The sequence below is a fragment of the Siniperca chuatsi genome, linkage group LG7 (genome assembly GCF_020085105.1).
Source record: "Siniperca chuatsi isolate FFG_IHB_CAS linkage group LG7, ASM2008510v1, whole genome shotgun sequence".
NCBI classification, from domain to species: Eukaryota; Metazoa; Chordata; class Actinopteri; order Centrarchiformes; family Sinipercidae; genus Siniperca; species Siniperca chuatsi.
Window position 1 is genome coordinate 20,541,100 of NC_058048.1, and position 17,154 is coordinate 20,558,253.

A 17,154-nucleotide genomic window follows, 5' to 3' on the forward strand; every position below is an offset into this window, starting at 1 on the left:
ATAAACTAAGCCAAAGACGTCCTAAAATGGCCAATATACCCGTTTTAATAATATTATCTGGTTATTTAAAAAGTTGGTAATCCAACATTTTCTTTCAGTACTCTTTGATTTGATGTTTGTAAAATGTTTTTGGTACATTTTATGGTATTTTTGTATCAATGCTTAAGTGCTTTTGCCAGTGTATGTGTGCATGCCTGTTTGACATAAACTGCCCCCCACCCAGTCCCCATGTAGGAAATCTGCCTTGCATGCTCATGTGTGCATTTCTGCTAGCTACCTAATTCCCAAATGCAAGGTGCCACCTACAAAAAAAATCTACAAAACAACAGTTAAAGGAAGATAAGAAAACAGTGCTCATTTAAAGGCTCACTCTTCTACTACCACCTAGTGGACATCATAGTCAGACTCAGAGAATGTATGACAGTGAGATGGATATGCTCAGAGATGATTTACGGCCCAGTGGTTAATTTAAATAGATATGATATAATATGATAATACAATGTGAAATATCTGTACAGCACACCTCAGAACAGAATCCTAATAGCATCATAGCATATGGTAACATGAATCATTACAGTATCAAATACATAAAAAAAAATCAACGTTTCTAAAGTATATATAACGAAAAAGAAGAATGAAAAATGAAGGTTACACATTGTACGTGTACAAGCACAGAGGAGCCATGTATAGACTCTCTCAATAGGAGCACATTTATATAGTCATATGCATTGTCAGGAGCAGCTGTAACCCTGTTGGCAGGTTGATGTAAATGAAGCTGCCACATAACCATGTAGGGGTCAGTGTACAGTAGGATAATTTATTGCTTGACTGCTTGTGGTATAGACCTGAAAAACTACCTGAAATTTCCCAGATACAAAGTGTGGTGGCCTGTGTAACTTGTATAATAAGACCCCATCACAGAGTCAATGGATGACCCCCCAGGTGCCCAACCAATCAGTAGGAGTTGTAGTAGTGCGGCAACAAATTTATGATCCTTTACTGGTTTCCTAACTATTTGTTGGTAGTCGTGAACAAAACAAGAAGAGCAGGTGCTGGGATTTGCTCTCACTCCCTTTGTAAAGAGGCTCCTGATAACTAACTGTTTTGCACCAATGAATGGTGAGAAGACAGTGCAGTGTGCAGGAAACAGCCCAGATACTGAACAGGCTTAGTGGCACAGGCCCAGAGGCCTAAGAGATCAGGAAATCCTTAAACCAGAGCTTCAGTGATAAGAGTATTTTAGTTACTAACATTATTCTATATCGATACTCATTATGAAAAACTGAAGGAATAGTCTTTGGATTACCATGCCGCAATAAAGAGGCCATCAGGTCATTTGAAGCTGTAATTACAGGTTATTTTTCTTTCTTTTATTTTCCTTTCAATATGAACGTGCACCTGTCACAAATTTTAAACCGTCAGTAGCTTTTAGATATACACCTCTGCACTGATGCTTAGTACAAGTACGCACATTGGTCTCCTCATTTTACAGGTCATCTCTGTCTCAACACAACTGTTCATTCACAAACCATTCTTTTAAAAATAAATCAAATATCTCATATTCAATCTCAGTTATTTTGATACTGAACTGCAGTATCGTTAACACAATTTGACATATTGATTTAAATTTTCCAAAACTGTATTACAGTTGTTTTTAGCAAAAATTAAAATTTTGTTTAATTGCCTTATTTTTTTCTTTCCTCACTATAATTGAGTTTTGTTTCTTAAGTATAAAGAAAACTTTTCCATCATTCCATGAACTTCAAGATTCTTTACCTGAATGACTTTTGGAGACAAGGGCGAGGAATGGGCTTTGATTTTCACATACAGAAATAAAGACATCAACATTAGTTTACAAAATATATGTAATATGGTTTATTGTTAATATCTGAAATATTTGTTGATGTTGCATACAAATTATTCGGATTATACAGATTATGTAATTGTGTAATCTTGACACATCAAGTGAAATGATATAATCTGCGTATTTTGTTCAGCCCACACTGCTGGCCGTGCCCTGATGGGTACTGGCCATGCCCTGATGGGTGGTGTGAAAGATTAAACAATGACGAAAAGGACGAAGAGAGGATGGCATAGCCCTGCATATAAAATTAAGTAACCATGCATCAAGATTAGAAACAGGGGTTAAGGGAGGAGGGTAGTTATGGGGGCATTTTTTCACATATACTTTTGTGTCTACCTGGTCTTGCTTTTGTTCTCTTTTTCTTTTTTCTTCTCTATATCTTCCTCTCTTTCCTCATCTTGTAAATTAAGGAGAAAATTTAATCTAAATGGGTTGCACAAGGCTGGGGATCTGATTCTCGGTGGGCTGGTTGAGGTCCACTACACCTCAATCTTCCCTGAGTGGACCTTCACTTCAGAGCCACTTCAGCCCACCTGCAAAGGGTATGTCTCACATTCATACTACAAACAGCATAAATCTTTGCAGACCATTCTTGTTTGTTCAGAGTATTCAGGATATTAAGAAAATAACATGAAAGATATGTGCTGAGATATGTGTCATGTGTTGTAAAATGGATCTTATCAGATATTGAGAGATGTCTACTTCTAAGTTTAAAATTCAGCTGTAAAAAGTAGGACATATTTTAATAATGTGGTAATGTGGACAAGATGGTTGTATACTTGTATTCTCACAGTATTTTTAGTGGTTAATAGAGACATTTTGTGTGTTAGCTTTGACACTCAAGGGTTCAGGCATGCCATGGCAATGGTCTTTGCTGTTGATGAGATCAACAAGAACTCAAATCTGCTACCAAATGTGACTTTGGGATACAGTCTTTATGATAACTGCGGTGCACTTGTTATTGGATTTCGTGCTGCTTTAGTGCTGGCCAGTGGTCAAGAGGAGCAGTTTCTGCTTCAGGAGAACTGTTTGGGGACCCCTCCAGTTATGGGGATTGTGGGTGATTCCTATTCAACATTTTCAATTGCCACCTCCAATGTGCTTGGTTTATTCAGATTGCCTATGGTGAGCTTAAATTTCCTTTGTGCTTTCAATAGGCTGTTAATAAATTCATTTCACATTAAATATTGATAAATTGTTTAATTGGGATAAATATTTCAAATTGGTCGATTGACTTGCATGAGATACTGTAAACAGTACATCTATCTCTTTTCAGGTAAGTCATTTTGCCACCTGTTCCTGCCTGAGTGATCGGCAACGGTTTCCATCCTTCTTTAGAACAATTCCAAGTGATGCTTTCCAGGTGAAACTATAAGCAAAATAATAGCTGCAAAACATTTTTTAGTATAGCAAAATTGAAAATAAGTCTCCCCAATGAAACAAACAATGTTTGGGACATGAGGGAATATGTGCTTTGTACAGCATTAATGAAAATATAAATGCTGAAATGATTCTACTGTGATTTTTACAGTAACTCACACAATATTCTATATCTATATCTATATCTTCTCTATCTATTAGGTGCGTGCTATGATTCAGCTTATAAAACACTTTGGATGGACTTGGGTGGGCCTGCTGGTCAGTGATGATGACTATGGGCTAAATGTTGCCCGATCCTTCCAATCTGACCTGGCTCAGTCTGGTGGAGGTTGTCTGGCCTACTTAGAGGTTTTGCCTTGGGACAGTGACCCAGCTGAACTTAGGAGGATTGTGGATGTGATGAAGAAATCAACAGCTCGCGTGGTCATGGTGTTTGCACATGAAATCCACATTTATCAACTAATGGAGGAGGTTGGGTTCAAATACAAATACAATATAATTTATGAATCTATGTTTTTAAAAAGGTTTATAGGTTTTCTGTATTTTCAGTCTAACATAAGATGGTCCCCTATCAGTTATTAACTGTAGATTTTTGTGTCCACATGTGTCTCACAGTTAGAACATAGAAGCTATATAGATTATTAGCAAAAAACATGATAGAAAAATGCCACTTTTTTTTCTCCCTGCGGCTATAGGAAAAGTGAAGAATTGTATGTTATCATAGCATAACTGTACAAAATTGAGTGCATATAAGAAGACTATGTTTGTGCCTTAATTGTCTGAAAAAAGATTTATTTTACAATAAAAATAAATAAATAAAATTTTAATACAAAAATATACAGGTGGTGAGGCAGAATGTGACAGGTCTGCAGTGGATGGCCAGTGAAGCTTGGACATCAGTTGATGTACTCCAGACGCCCAACTTCATGCCATACCTGGGTGGCACACTGGGCATTGCCATCCGCCGAGGAGAAATAGCAGGGTTCAAGGACTTCCTCTTGAGAATACACCCTAACCAACACCACAACAACTATGGAAATAGTATAGTGAGAGTTTAATCTTACAGTCTGACCTGAGATTGCAGCAATACTATATAAACATTATTTCTGTTAACACTGAATTGTTTTCACATTTCAGGTAAATCAGTTTTGGGAAGATATATTTCAGTGCAAATTTCCACCACCTCCAGCAGGTTGGGTGGAGGCTGGGGGGACACTATGCACTGGACAGGAGGATCTGCATAATGTGGAGAGTGAGTTCTTTGATGTTTCAAACCTCAGGCCAGAGTACAATGTGTACAAGGCTGTCTATGCTCTGGCGTATGCCCTCGATGACTTGCTGCGCTGTGTGCCAGGGAGAGGGCCTTTCAGTGGGCACAGCTGTGCCACTTTGCAAAGACTGGAGCCATGGCAGGTGTGGTATCAATTTACACTCCACCTGTTTATGTTTCCAAAAACAGCTGCTACACCTTAGGTATTAACTGAATGTAGTTTATCAGAAGGATTTTTTTTTTTAAAGGGGCAATATCTAAGAATTGAGACTACTTTCCACTTTCCACTTGGGGGCAGCATATCACATGTCAGGTCACAACTGCTGCTAACTGCCATTAGCTAGTTAGCTCAGTTAGCTGTGCAACTACCTTAGTGGCCCTGTTAGTTGACTGAGCACCAGAACCCGAGTTGGCGACGGAACCAGGGTCAGCAGCCTCCCAGTGAACATGGCCAGACCGACACCGAACAGAGCCTCCGAGACTGATGGAGGCCAATTTGATGACAGGGAGGTGATTTACAATGGCTCCGACCAGGAGTCTCCGGAGAAGACAAAGACATGGGCCATTCAGGCAGAGCGAGAGGGAGGTCAGGTAGAGAGGCAGCGACAGCGTGTAGAGCCAGAATAACTCAAATAACATCTAAATCGGTGAATTAAGGATTTATTTCAACTAAACCAGAGTTGGTGATTGTTGGAACAATGGAAAGACTTAACCATGACAGTTTTGTTGAGTTTTATTTTGTTTCTGTGGAGTTTATATTAAGTGTGTTTTATACGAGTTAACAAGGTAAGTAAGCTCATAACAGTTCGGTGAAAGAGAGAAACGTGAATTCAGAAGGTTTAAAGTTGTATTTTGCTGTTTGATAAGGAAAATATTTTCCTTCTTGACATTTTGAGAGTTTATTTTGTTTATTTATTGAACTAAAAAAGCTAAGAGAGCTTGTATAATGTAGCGAACATTACACAAGCTGTCAAGGCTCACACACATCTCCCAACTGGAACAACCTGAGCTATTCTAACAGACTATCGCCTCTCGAGGCACAAGTGGTATTACAACGCAGGACAGGCATGGTAATTTCAGTAGATATCTGTGCAACACAATACATAGACATGGTTGACATGATGTCAGAACTCTTATTTCTTCACATTCTGTTGGTTAATTCATTTTTTGAATGTTTTAAACTAATATTTTGGCCAAATCTTACATATTGCCCCTTTAAATAAAGGCATGGTCTTACTATGACATCAATAAACAGGCATACTAAACGTATGTTTTGTGACAGTGATAATAAACAAATGGTAATCAAGCAATAAGACAAAACAGCCTGAAATTCATGGTGCCTCAAAAATGTGATTATAATTTGATAGGTTAATGTATTCTGTTTTCTATATTTAAAGAGCAACTTAACACCCCTGGAAAATCTTGTCTTTTCTGACCTCCAATGGTTTAACTTTTCACCTGCTAGTACAGGTACAGGTGGACTGTACCTATGGTTGCAACCACACCCAACAGTTTGGTGTTAGGTTACACTTTAAACATGATAATTCCACCAGAACAAAGAATACTTCATAATAATACGACAAAAATAATTGCTAGCTATACCTGATCAGGTACATATTTTGATGGAGTTTGTTAATTTTTTATTTAATCTATTGTTTAATTTCCCTCACCCGTTTGAAGCTGGTATATTATTTGGATACAGTAAACTTCACCACACCATTTGGGGATCAAGTGTCATTTGATACGAATGGCGATGTCTTACCAATATATGACATAATGAACTGGCTGTGGCTCCCTGATGGAACAACAACGATTCAGAATGTGGGTGAGGTTAAAGAGTCAGCCAAAGGTGAAGAACTCAGACTTCATGAAGACAGAATTTTCTGGAACTTTGAATCCAAACAGGTTACTTCTGCTTATTGACTTTATTGATTTTTGCACAATGATGACTTAAAAAACAGCATGAAATGGTGTAGAACAATGATAACTCTTACAATCCCTATAGCCACCCCGGTCAGTTTGCAGTGAGAGCTGCACCCCAGGTACTCGCATGGCCAGAAAGAAAGGGCAACCTGTGTGCTGTTTTGACTGCATCCCTTGTTCTGAGGGAAAGATCAGCAATGAAACAGGTTGGTATCAAATATAAAATAATGTAATGTATGTAATTTGCTATTAATTTGTAAACAGTGCCTTTGGCCGGTGCACAAACAAACAGTCAGTAGTGTTGGCTGGTGAGAGGGATCATGCTCTTGTTGCTAGAAAAGCGACTTCTGGTTTGTTGCTGCTAAAGCCCCCATTGTTTGGTAGAAATAAAGCAGCCGGTGGGAGTCCATATGCGTTAGAGGTGACATATGGCTGTCTACACCCTCCCCCAGGCTAAGAGTAGGAGCTGGCGATGACAAGGACTGCACTGCATGGGTGCTCATTTCAAATTGGGAGAATAATTGGAAAAATGCTATCCATTGTAACAAATGTGTCTTGTTCTTCTGAAATTTCAGCAATGAGACTGGTTGGAGTTATTTTTACCTAGGGTAGTAAGTACCCTAGGTTTCCTTTGAGAATATATTATAGATATTTATCTTAACATTTTTCCTCTTTTTGTCAGACTCCATGGAGTGCACCAGTTGTCCAGAGGACTTCTGGTCGAACGTCCAGCGTGACTACTGTGTTCCTAAGAAAACTGAGTTCCTTTCCTACCATGAGCCTCTGGGTATCTGCTTGACAGCTGCCTCATTGCTGGGCACATTTATCTGTGCTGTTGTCCTGGGCATCTTCACCTATCATCGCAGCACACCCATGGTACGCGCCAACAATTCAGAACTGAGTTTCCTGCTCTTGGTGTCACTTAAACTATGTTTCCTCTGCTCACTGCTGTTCATCGGCCGTCCCAGGCTGTGGACATGCCAGCTGAGACATGCAGCATTTGGGATCAGCTTTGTGCTTTGTGTCTCATGCATCCTGGTGAAAACCATGGTGGTTCTGGCTGTGTTCAAGGCCTCCAAGCCAGGAGGTGGAGCCAGTCTGAAATGGTTTGGTGCTGGGCAGCAGAGAGGGACAGTTATTGTTCTTACTTCTATTCAGGCAGCAATTTGCACTGCTTGGCTTGTATCTTCCTCACCAGCACCTCATAAAAACACTCAATACTACAATGACAAGATAGTTTATGAGTGTGTAGTTGGGTCAACGATTGGTTTTGCAGTGTTACTGGGTTACATTGGCTTACTGGCTATCCTTAGCTTCCTGTTAGCATTTCTGGCAAGGAATCTTCCAGACAACTTCAATGAGGCCAAGCTCATTACTTTCAGCATGCTGATCTTCTGTGCTGTGTGGGTGGCCTTTATCCCTGCTTATGTCAACTCTCCAGGCAAATATGCAGATGCAGTGGAGGTATTTGCCATCCTGGCCTCAAGTTTTGGCCTCTTGGTGGCACTGTTTGGACCCAAATGTTACATAATCCTGCTGAGACCAGAGAGGAACACAAAGAAAGCAATCATGGGTCGAGCCACCCCCAAGACATAAAGCAGCACTTATGATACTGTCTGTATTTCACATTCTTGTAAAAAAAAAAAAGGTGATCCACATAATGGATCCACATTAAAAGTAACTGTCTTTTGAACTTTAAAAATTTACATGAAAGAAAAAACCAGAATGAGAAGAAAATGAATAAATTTGTTAATGACAAACTGAGTCTTCCATCGTTATTGCCCTTTTTTAACTGATTATTTCTTTCTTCTTTTTTACTTATTTATAAAAAATCTGTTCAACTGTCTGACTCTGTAAGGTAGTTTTACTACCATCTGTTGACACAAAAAAATTACATACTTTTATCTCGCATGGCATAGGCAGTGTCTAATTCATTTACTTGATTCCTCTTTACTCTTCAGAACTTAAACCAACTCTTGTTTTCTTTAGCATACTCCTATAAAAATTAACAAAAATTCCACTTTCAATTTCAGTGGCAGTATATCAGATTTTGACAGCACACTCCACTCCTAATCCATTAAGGGTCAGAGCTCAAACATTATTAACACATTCCCTATCTGTGAGTCTATATACATCAAATCACAGATATGAAGACACTGAGGCAGTGTATTCTACAGCCCGAGTAGAAACCTCACCAGTAGCTCACATTGCAGCAGTCCATTTAGCTGTCAGGGTCTGGCTTTAAAAATGGCTTTTCCTTATTTTCTTTCAATGTACTACTTTTAATAGCCAACAGTGAGTAAACAGGACTAGCCAACATATTTCTATAATTCTGTTTTATCTAGCTTTATCTTGCAGCAGTGTTTAAGCTAGTCAAGCAGTGCGATGATCAATAAATAATTGCTCATTGGTTTACTTAATAGTCACTAAGTAGTCATAAAAGTGAAATGGACAACCAGCGTATTTTCATTATTCCAATTGAATAATTTTGTAACTGAGAGAAACATTCAGGTTAACATAATTGTACAGTGCACTACAATCAAAATTCTTCAAGTTTATTTGTGGTCGTGAAAAATGTTTGGTTACCAGGTTAACCCCAATTCTCTGAGATTTGGGTAAAGTATCTCACTAAGGCAAGTGTCTTCTGGCATGACCAATCATAGAAGCTCTGGGCATTAAGAAAGGTTTAAATTTTAGTACAAATACATGAATCAAGCCATTATGTATGCTTATTATTATTCAAACCTGATATGATTAGCAAAACTTTATATTTTACATATACAGGAAATGAAAACACGATTAATAGGCTATAACTTAACTAAGACCTTAAATTCCTTGGCCTAAATAAAACATAATCCATGATAGAACTAAATGTGCAATTTCCTTCAGCAACAACTATGTACACAGATAAATAGCTTTAATAGAGCTACTCTGTCGCTACTGTAGCTTCCGACATAGAGGTTACAGCCTCCCAAAAGAATCCCATAGCCCACAACGAATCAAACTACTCTATTATGACATGGTTCCATTATGATACATATTTCCTCCCAAACAGCGAGACTGGGAGAACCATTATCCAAAAGGTGACCCATTTGCTGTGATCAGGGTAACCATGTTCAGATTTTTAATGGATTGGGCCGATGTCATAAAGTTTTTGATACATGGAGGCATTGAAACACTTCATTCCATGCGTGAGGGCAGGCCCAGCTGAGGGCGAAATTAGGCTATCCTTAGAGGTCCACCACTGGGGGGTTCATCCAGCCCCCAGAGTAGTCCTTGAAGGGAACTCTGTGGTAAAAGTGTTTATCCCAATTACATTTCCTCTCCTTTATACAAGCCGGGACACGCCGGGCATTAGTTGTTTAAAGGGGACTTGATGAGAAGTCAGAATTTTCCCATCATATAAATCCCTCTGTTCTCCCTTGTCACCCTGCAAGGTGGGCCACATGGTAGAAGATCCTGATGCAGTGAGGGCACTTATAAGCACAACTCCAGAACTTTTACTGGTATGGGGCTACAGGGCTGACAGGACTCTTAAGTCTCTTAACTCCCAGTTCTCTAAGAACCAAGTGAGGTGTCTCAGGAAGAAGAGAACATTATTTATGATGATTTATTGATGCAGAGTCAACAGAGTTTGATACATAACCACCCTTCAAGAGTACCTTCAGAGTTTTCCCCTTGATGTTTATTTGAGGTAAAATATCATTATCAGTCATTCCATCCAGCATAGTTCTTTGTGTTTTAGAAACAGAAACTGAAGATGAGCTCCAGCTTCACAATAGCAAAATAATTAAGACTTCAAACATTGAAGTGATGAACAGAAAATACAGCACATAAATTATGTCATCATGACATTCTGTGTCTGTAGAGCTAATTTGATGTGTGTATGCCCTGCCCCCACACAATTACCCCTGCCCTGATGGGTGGTGTGAAACTATGACAAAAACCACCAAAGTAGATGACGTTATCCTGCATATAAAATTAAGTAACTGTGCATGAAGGTAAGAAACAGGGGTGTAGAGAGGAGGGCAGTTATGGATGCATTTCTAGACACATTGTTGTTTTTGTATGTCTACCTGATTTTGTTCTCCTCCTCTCTTTTCTCATCTTGTAAATTAAGGAGACAGTTTTATCTTAATGGCATGCACAAGCCTGGTGATGTGATTCTGGGTGGGCTGTTTGAGGTTCACTACACCTCTGTCTTCCCTGAGCTGACATTCACTTCAGAGCCAAATCAGCTAAGTTGCCAAGGGTAAGTCTTGCACTTATGCAGCAGACATTATTATATAGAGTATATTTCTTTTTAGTGGTTAATCGTGACATTTTATGTGCTAGCTTTGACCCTCCAGGGTTCAGGCATGCCATGACCATGGCCTTTGCAATTGATGAGATCAACAAAAACTCCAACTTGCTACCTAATGTGACTCTGGGATATAGTCTTTATGACAACTGTGCCACACTTGTTATTGGATTCAGTGCTGCAATGTCATTGGTCAGTGGTCGAGAGGAGATGTTTCTACTTCAAGAGAAATGTTTGGGGACCCCACCAGTCCTGGGGATTGTGGGCGATTCCTTCTCGACATTTTCTATTGCCACCTCTGATGTGATCGGTTTATTCAAATTGCCCATTGTAAGTTTCCTTCCTTCAGTCTTGCTTTTGATGTGCTGTATTTGAATGAGTTTAAAATTTAAAATAATAGAACAGGACATATACATTAAATATCAGCTCCAGTTTCTCCAACAAGCCTTTATTTGGTAAGCAGTGATCTTTTTATTTTAGATTTTAAAATGATGAATTGTTAAATAGGTGAAATCATTTGAAAAATTTGTCTGACATGCATGAGAAGCAAAACCTGTCTGCATACTGCATGTTTCTTAATAGGTAAGTTATTTTGCCACCTGTTCCTGCCTGAGTGATCGCCAGAGGTTTCCATCCTTCTTTAGAACAATCCCAAGTGATGCTTTCCAGGTAAAATTCTGTTCTAGAAATAACAAATGAAAAATATGTTTCACAGGGAGTGTGAGCTTCAAAAATGTCCCCCCAATCAAGCACAATTTTTGTCTTGTACAGAATAGTGCTATATTTGCTTTGTGTATCATTGATGAAACCACATGGATTTAGATGAAAGAGCATTATGGGATCAGTTAACTGTGATTTTATTGTGGGACATGAATAGTTATGTTTCCACTGAAAGATTATTCAAAATTGTACGCTAATCTCTCCACTCTGTATTCAATTAGGTGCGTGCCATGATTCAGATTCTAAAACGCTTTGGCTGGACATGGGCAGGGCTGCTGGTCAGTAATGACGACTATGGACTCCATGTTGCCCGATCCTTCCAATCGGACCTGGCTCAGTCTGGTGGAGGTTGTCTGGCCTACTCAGAGATTTTGCCCTGGGGTGACAACCCAGCCGAACTAAAGAGAATTGTGGAAGTAATGAAGAAATCCACAGCTCGTGTGGTCATTGTGTTTGCACATCAGATCCACATGATTCAACTAATGGGAGAGGTATCTATTTATCTATCTATCATCTATATATCTATCTATCTAAGATAGACTAGATTATAAATTAAGAATTCTGGGAAAAAATATTGTTATCTTGAGTGTGCATGAAAAAAACAGTATTACTTATTGACTCAACTTAAGAGCTAGTGTAGCACACCTATGAATTCTTCCCAAACCAAACTCCAAATGAGACAACATTTATGCTCATGGTCTCAAGAGCTGTATCCTAAAATCAACAATTCTATGTTTTCTAGCAAAATTATATCTATTACTGTAACTCTGTTCTTTAACGCTATTTTAACCAGAAATTTGAGTGCTAACCCTACTTTAAATTGATCACCTGTCTCTTAATAACTGGATTACACTGGAAATAGGTTTAATATTTTTGTTCTATATTTTGAGGTTTTGTCATAAAAAGTAGACTATATTTGTTACACAAAAAATAAAATAAATTCAATAAAATGCAATGAACAGGTGGTAAAGCAGAATGTGACAGGCCTGCAGTGGATGGCCAGTGAAGCCTGGACAGCAGCTGCTGTACTCCAGACCCCCCACCTCATGCCGTACCTGGGTGGCACACTGGGAATTGCCATCCGCCGAGGAGAAATACCAGGGCTCAGGGATTTTCTGTTAAGAATACGTCTTGACCTACACGACAACAATGATGATGGAAATAGCATGGTGAGATTGTAACCTTAGAGTCAGATCAATTACAATAATAAAATATTGTTATTTCTGTTAAGACTTTGTTATAAATACATTTCAGGTGAAACAGTTTTGGGAGTCCACATTCCAGTGTAGATTTGCCCCACCTCCAGCAGGTTGGATGGAAGCTGAGGGAGCACTATGCTCTGGAGATGAAGATCTAGAGAATGTGGAGACTGAGTTTTTGGATGTTTCTAACCTCAGGCCTGAGTACAATATTTATAAGGCTGTCTATGCTCTGGCGTATGCCCTTGATGACATGCTGCAGTGTGAGCCAGGGAGAGGGCCTTTCAGTGGGCACAGCTGTGGCAGTTTGCAAACACTGGAGCCATGGCAGGTGTGATATCAGTTTATATTCCACCTCTTTAGTTTTTGAAAACAGCTGCTACTTCTTGAGGTGTTTAGTGAAATAGATTGTGGGAAAGGTTGTTTCCAGGTTGTCTTTGAGTAGAAGAAAAAATTTCTAATCCTAGAAGTTGCAAAACAGACTAAAATTCCCTCTGTTTGTTGTGACAAAGAAGTAGTGTGAAGTAATTAATGGCAACAGTGGTTGATCAAATTTAGTACTATTATTCTAAACTATTAGAACTACTATTATTACTACTATTGCACTACAGTGCACTGTATTTCAACACTAGCATGACTAAATAAGCTAATCTATCCCACAAAACATCTGAAAGCCTATGCCCAATCAAGAGCAATACATTTTTTGAGCCTCCTTGTCATAAAGTTTAACTGTATTGAACCCCTTTGTAGCTTATGCATTACTTGGAAAAGGTCAACTTCACCACACCATTTGGTGATCAAGTGTCATTTGATGAGAATGGTGATGCCTTACCAATCTATGATATCATGAACTGGCTGTGGCTCCCTGATGGAAGAACAAAAGTTCAAAGTGTGGGGGTTGTGAAGAAGTCGGCCTTCAAAGGTGAAGAACTCACACTTGATGAAGACAAAATCTTCTGGAACTTTGACTCCAAACAGGTTACTTTTGTGTATTTAATTTTTTATTTTTTTTGCTTGAGTACTGTATGACACACAGTGACAGAATAAAATGGTGTAGAATAACTCTGACATAACTCTTACGATCCCTACAGCCACCCCAGTCAGTGTGCAGTGAGAGCTGTCCTCCAGGTACCCGTATGGCTGGTAAAAAGGGGCGGCCTGTGTGCTGTTTTGACTGTGTTCCTTGTTCTGAGGGAAAATTCAGCAATGAAACAGGTTGGTATCATTATAAAACTATATGTTATATCACGGGATATAAATTTGTTTTCAGGAATCTTACACTTCTTGATGACCAGGTTATGTAGTCAAAAACCACTGCAGAATCACGAGTACAATTCCTGGCATAGGTGGCCCATCCAAATTAATTGTCAGTGTTCACAGGTGGGAGGGACAATGTCCTTGGTTCTGCACAGGCAACTAACAATGTGGAGGGGATATGCTGAGATAGCATGAACCTATGTGTGTGTTATGCTACTCTGTCCACTCTCTTCAGGCCGACAGTCAAAGTTAGTAGTGAGAAAGGCCACAAAAATAATTTAAAATTGGCCATGCTAAATTGTGACAAAAGGTAAAAACTGGAAAGACAAATCAATAAATAAAATAAAATTGCAGGAACAAAAGAGAATCTTCCCTTTTTGCCAGACTCCATGGAGTGCACCAGTTGTCCAGAGGACTTCTGGTCCAGCTACCAGCGTGATCACTGTGTTCCTAAGAAAACTGAGTTCCTCTCCTACCATGAGCCTCTGGGTATCTGCTTGACAGCCGCCTCATTGCTGGGCACATTTATCTGTGCTGTTGTCCTGGGGATCTTTATCTATCATCGCAGCACACCCATGGTACGCGCCAACAATTCAGAACTGAGTTTCCTGCTCTTGGTGTCACTTAAACTATGTTTCCTGTGCTCACTGCTGTTCATCGGTCGTCCCAGACATTGGACATGCCAGCTGAGACATGCAGCATTTGGGATCAGCTTTGTGCTTTGCGTCTCATGCATCCTGGTGAAAACCATGGTGGTTCTGGCTGTGTTCAAGGCCTCCAAGCCAGGAGGTGGAGCCAGTCTGAAGTGGTTTGGCGCTGTGCAGCAGAGAGGGACAGTTCTGGGTCTTACATCAATCCAAGCAGCCATTTGCACTGCTTGGCTTGTATCTTCCTCACCAGCACCTCATAAAAACACTCAATACTACAATGACAAGATAGTTTATGAGTGTTTAGTCGGGTCAACGATTGGTTTTGCAGTGTTACTGGGTTACATTGGCTTACTGGCTATCCTTAGCTTCCTGTTAGCATTTCTGGCAAGGAATCTTCCAGACAACTTCAATGAGGCCAAGCTCATTACTTTCAGCATGCTGATCTTCTGTGCTGTGTGGGTGGCCTTTATCCCTGCTTATGTCAACTCTCCAGGCAAATATGCAGATGCAGTGGAGGTATTTGCCATCCTGGCCTCAAGTTTTGGCCTCTTGGTGGCACTGTTTGGACCCAAATGTTACATAATCCTGCTGAGACCAGAGAGGAACACAAAGAAAGCAATCATGGGTCGAGGCAACACCAAGACATAAAAAGTAACTGTAGTAAATATCAATTAATTTCATTCAGCCTGTATTTTAAATATATTCAACAGTGATCTGCTCATGAAATTACACACAATGAGTAACGTTTTTTGAATTTAAAACTTTCCTTAAATAGAGGAATAATGAAACTAGAAGATATAATAACATTTACACAACACATGTATAATAAACATTCATTCAAAACAGAACTTTCTCTATTATCTTCTCTTAATTTTTTCTAGCATCTCCATCATTGTCTGTTTTGCCCAGTTACATTCCCTGGGATTAGAAATACACTTTTAAACACTATTAAACTATGTCAAACTAAGTGTCTGAACAATGTGTCTGCGAATGAGTCAGTCATACAATTCACTCCAGCTCAGAACCCTCAAAGATAGAAAATAAATAAGCTAATTTGAGACTGTTGTAGTTGCGCAAAGAGAATGTCACAAATAAAACATGTTTTATTCTTTTATTCTTGACTTTCTTGAATTGTTTATTAAAGCTGCTTTAATAAACAATTCAAGACTAAAGTCAAGAATAAAAGAATAAAACAGGTTTTATTTGAGGAACAATCTGAAAACAACATGGCCAATATATTATGTAAGACTGTCATCCAAAGAAGAATAACAGCAATCGTTTGGGCAGGTGTCCCAAAACAAGATATGTTTACGCTTAGTGACAAAGCACTCTAGCAGGTGTAATTATGGCAAACGAGGATGTCAGGTAATGCTATTATTTAGCTTGCGAAGTCTGCGAAGGGAGGCTAGATGAGCTTACAAAACTTTGGACAGCTGTTTGTTTCCTGTTTCCAACGAGTCAACATTCTTTTAAAGCGTGACCACGATTGTTAGATAGAAAAAATGGTCTCTGATCTCATATCTAAAGTATTGGCTAAAGGCAAAACTCCATCACAGATTGCTTTGGTTAACTTACAGAAAATTCCTTTTCAGTTACAGTGAAATACACATGGAAATAAAATATTAATAATTGCATAATTAATCATTGGTCTTCTTGAATTAATTTGCAATCAAAATATTCTGTTCTGACCACTCGCCCCATTGCAGAATTATTGTATTTTTGCATATAACAGTTATTCCAAATGTCAAATATATCAAGAGAGATACAATTCCTACGTAAAAGTGGCCAAAAGAGTAAGGCCTTGCCTGGACACTGTTTTCAAAATCAAGACGTTTTGGCTCCCATCCGGAAGTAATTCTCAATTGTGAATAAATTGGACGGGAACTGGAAATTTAAGCTACTCTGAGCTACATAAACCCTGCCCTCAGGAGGGAATCTGCCTGAGTATCTGTTAATAGCTAGTTTCACCTGAAACTGACCTAATAGTTTCCAGGATGGCCCAGTAATCAGTAATCAGGCCTATTGTTTTCTGGCTGCATCTACTTCATCACTGTTAAGTGCCTGATTAGCATGTGATAGGCGTGACCAAGGTAATAATACACTCTGATAGACTTTGGGCAGATTAAATCTCAGACCACCATTTCTGTTCAAAGAGGGTTTCTCTTTTTTCACAAAAATGGCTTCCTTGACGCCCCGTTCAAACCAACTCTTCACTCTACTTAGAATCTTCACCTCACTGTCTTCAAATGTGTGGTTTGTAGCTTTTAAATGCAAATGCACATTGAGAATGACTTCCGGATGGGAGCCGAAACGTCTTGATTCTGAAAACAGTGTCCAGATGACTATGACTGAAACCTTTTCTACGATAGAACACTCCTGGACGAATGAGGGAATACACCGTCCTAATTTGAGTAGTCACAGAAAGAGGCAAACTGACTTCTGCTTCAGTTCAATAAAAAATTGTCATTGTAATCCACTACCTCGAAAATTTGAGCAACAATTTGAATAGAAATGGAAAAAGTAGGGCAACCTTGATACGATTGTTAATTGCTTACGTTAAATGCTTTTAAAAAGTTCAATAGTAGCTCATT

The 17,154-nt window shown here is 39.1% G+C and overlaps 2 protein-coding genes across 4 annotated transcripts; both read left to right on the plus strand.

The window, feature by feature from the left end:
* Window positions 1-2,181: 2,181 nt before the first annotated feature.
* On the plus strand, window positions 2,182-8,201 carry LOC122879555 (extracellular calcium-sensing receptor-like). Its single transcript, XM_044203796.1, has 9 exons — window positions 2,182-2,406; window positions 2,695-2,989; window positions 3,141-3,227; window positions 3,446-3,715; window positions 4,087-4,290; window positions 4,382-4,657; window positions 6,195-6,419; window positions 6,520-6,643; window positions 7,120-8,201. The coding sequence occupies exons 2-9, from the start codon at window positions 2,723-2,725 to the stop codon at window positions 8,031-8,033; spliced, it is 2,367 nt and encodes a 788-aa protein (XP_044059731.1). The 5' UTR covers window positions 2,182-2,406; window positions 2,695-2,722; the 3' UTR covers window positions 8,034-8,201.
* A 2,288-nt stretch (window positions 8,202-10,489) lies between these two features.
* LOC122879553 (extracellular calcium-sensing receptor-like) lies at window positions 10,490-16,204 on the plus strand. Of its 3 annotated transcripts, none has more exons than XM_044203794.1 (9): window positions 10,490-10,689; window positions 10,773-11,067; window positions 11,320-11,406; window positions 11,679-11,948; window positions 12,420-12,626; window positions 12,712-12,987; window positions 13,407-13,634; window positions 13,748-13,871; window positions 14,298-16,204. In XM_044203794.1, exons 1-9 carry the CDS (start codon window positions 10,580-10,582, stop codon window positions 15,209-15,211), a joined length of 2,511 nt encoding a protein of 836 aa, XP_044059729.1. In that variant the 5' UTR covers window positions 10,490-10,579; the 3' UTR covers window positions 15,212-16,204. The 3 variants fall into 3 exon arrangements, with proteins under 3 accessions (XP_044059729.1, XP_044059726.1, XP_044059728.1); XM_044203791.1 differs by having other exon boundaries at window positions 10,495-10,689; window positions 10,914-11,067; XM_044203793.1 differs by lacking the exon at window positions 10,490-10,689 and having other exon boundaries at window positions 10,943-11,192.
* Window positions 16,205-17,154: the final 950 nt, after the last annotated feature.

Excerpts from the sequence above, each read along its gene's own strand:
- LOC122879555 (XM_044203796.1), top strand. The coding sequence starts at position 2,723 with ATGGCAATGGTCTTTGCTGTTGATGAGATCAACAAGAACTCAAATCTG. Across the intron at positions 6,420-6,519 it reads GGAACTTTGAATCCAAACAG|CCACCCCGGTCAGTTTGCAG; the intron begins GTTACTTCTGCT and ends CAATCCCTATAG. Across the intron at positions 6,644-7,119 it reads AAAGATCAGCAATGAAACAG|ACTCCATGGAGTGCACCAGT; the intron begins GTTGGTATCAAA and ends TCTTTTTGTCAG.
- LOC122879553 (XM_044203794.1), top strand. The coding sequence starts at position 10,580 with ATGCACAAGCCTGGTGATGTGATTCTGGGTGGGCTGTTTGAGGTTCAC. Across the intron at positions 10,690-10,772 it reads AATCAGCTAAGTTGCCAAGG|CTTTGACCCTCCAGGGTTCA; the intron begins GTAAGTCTTGCA and ends TTTATGTGCTAG. Across the intron at positions 12,988-13,406 it reads AAACACTGGAGCCATGGCAG|CTTATGCATTACTTGGAAAA; the intron begins GTGTGATATCAG and ends ACCCCTTTGTAG.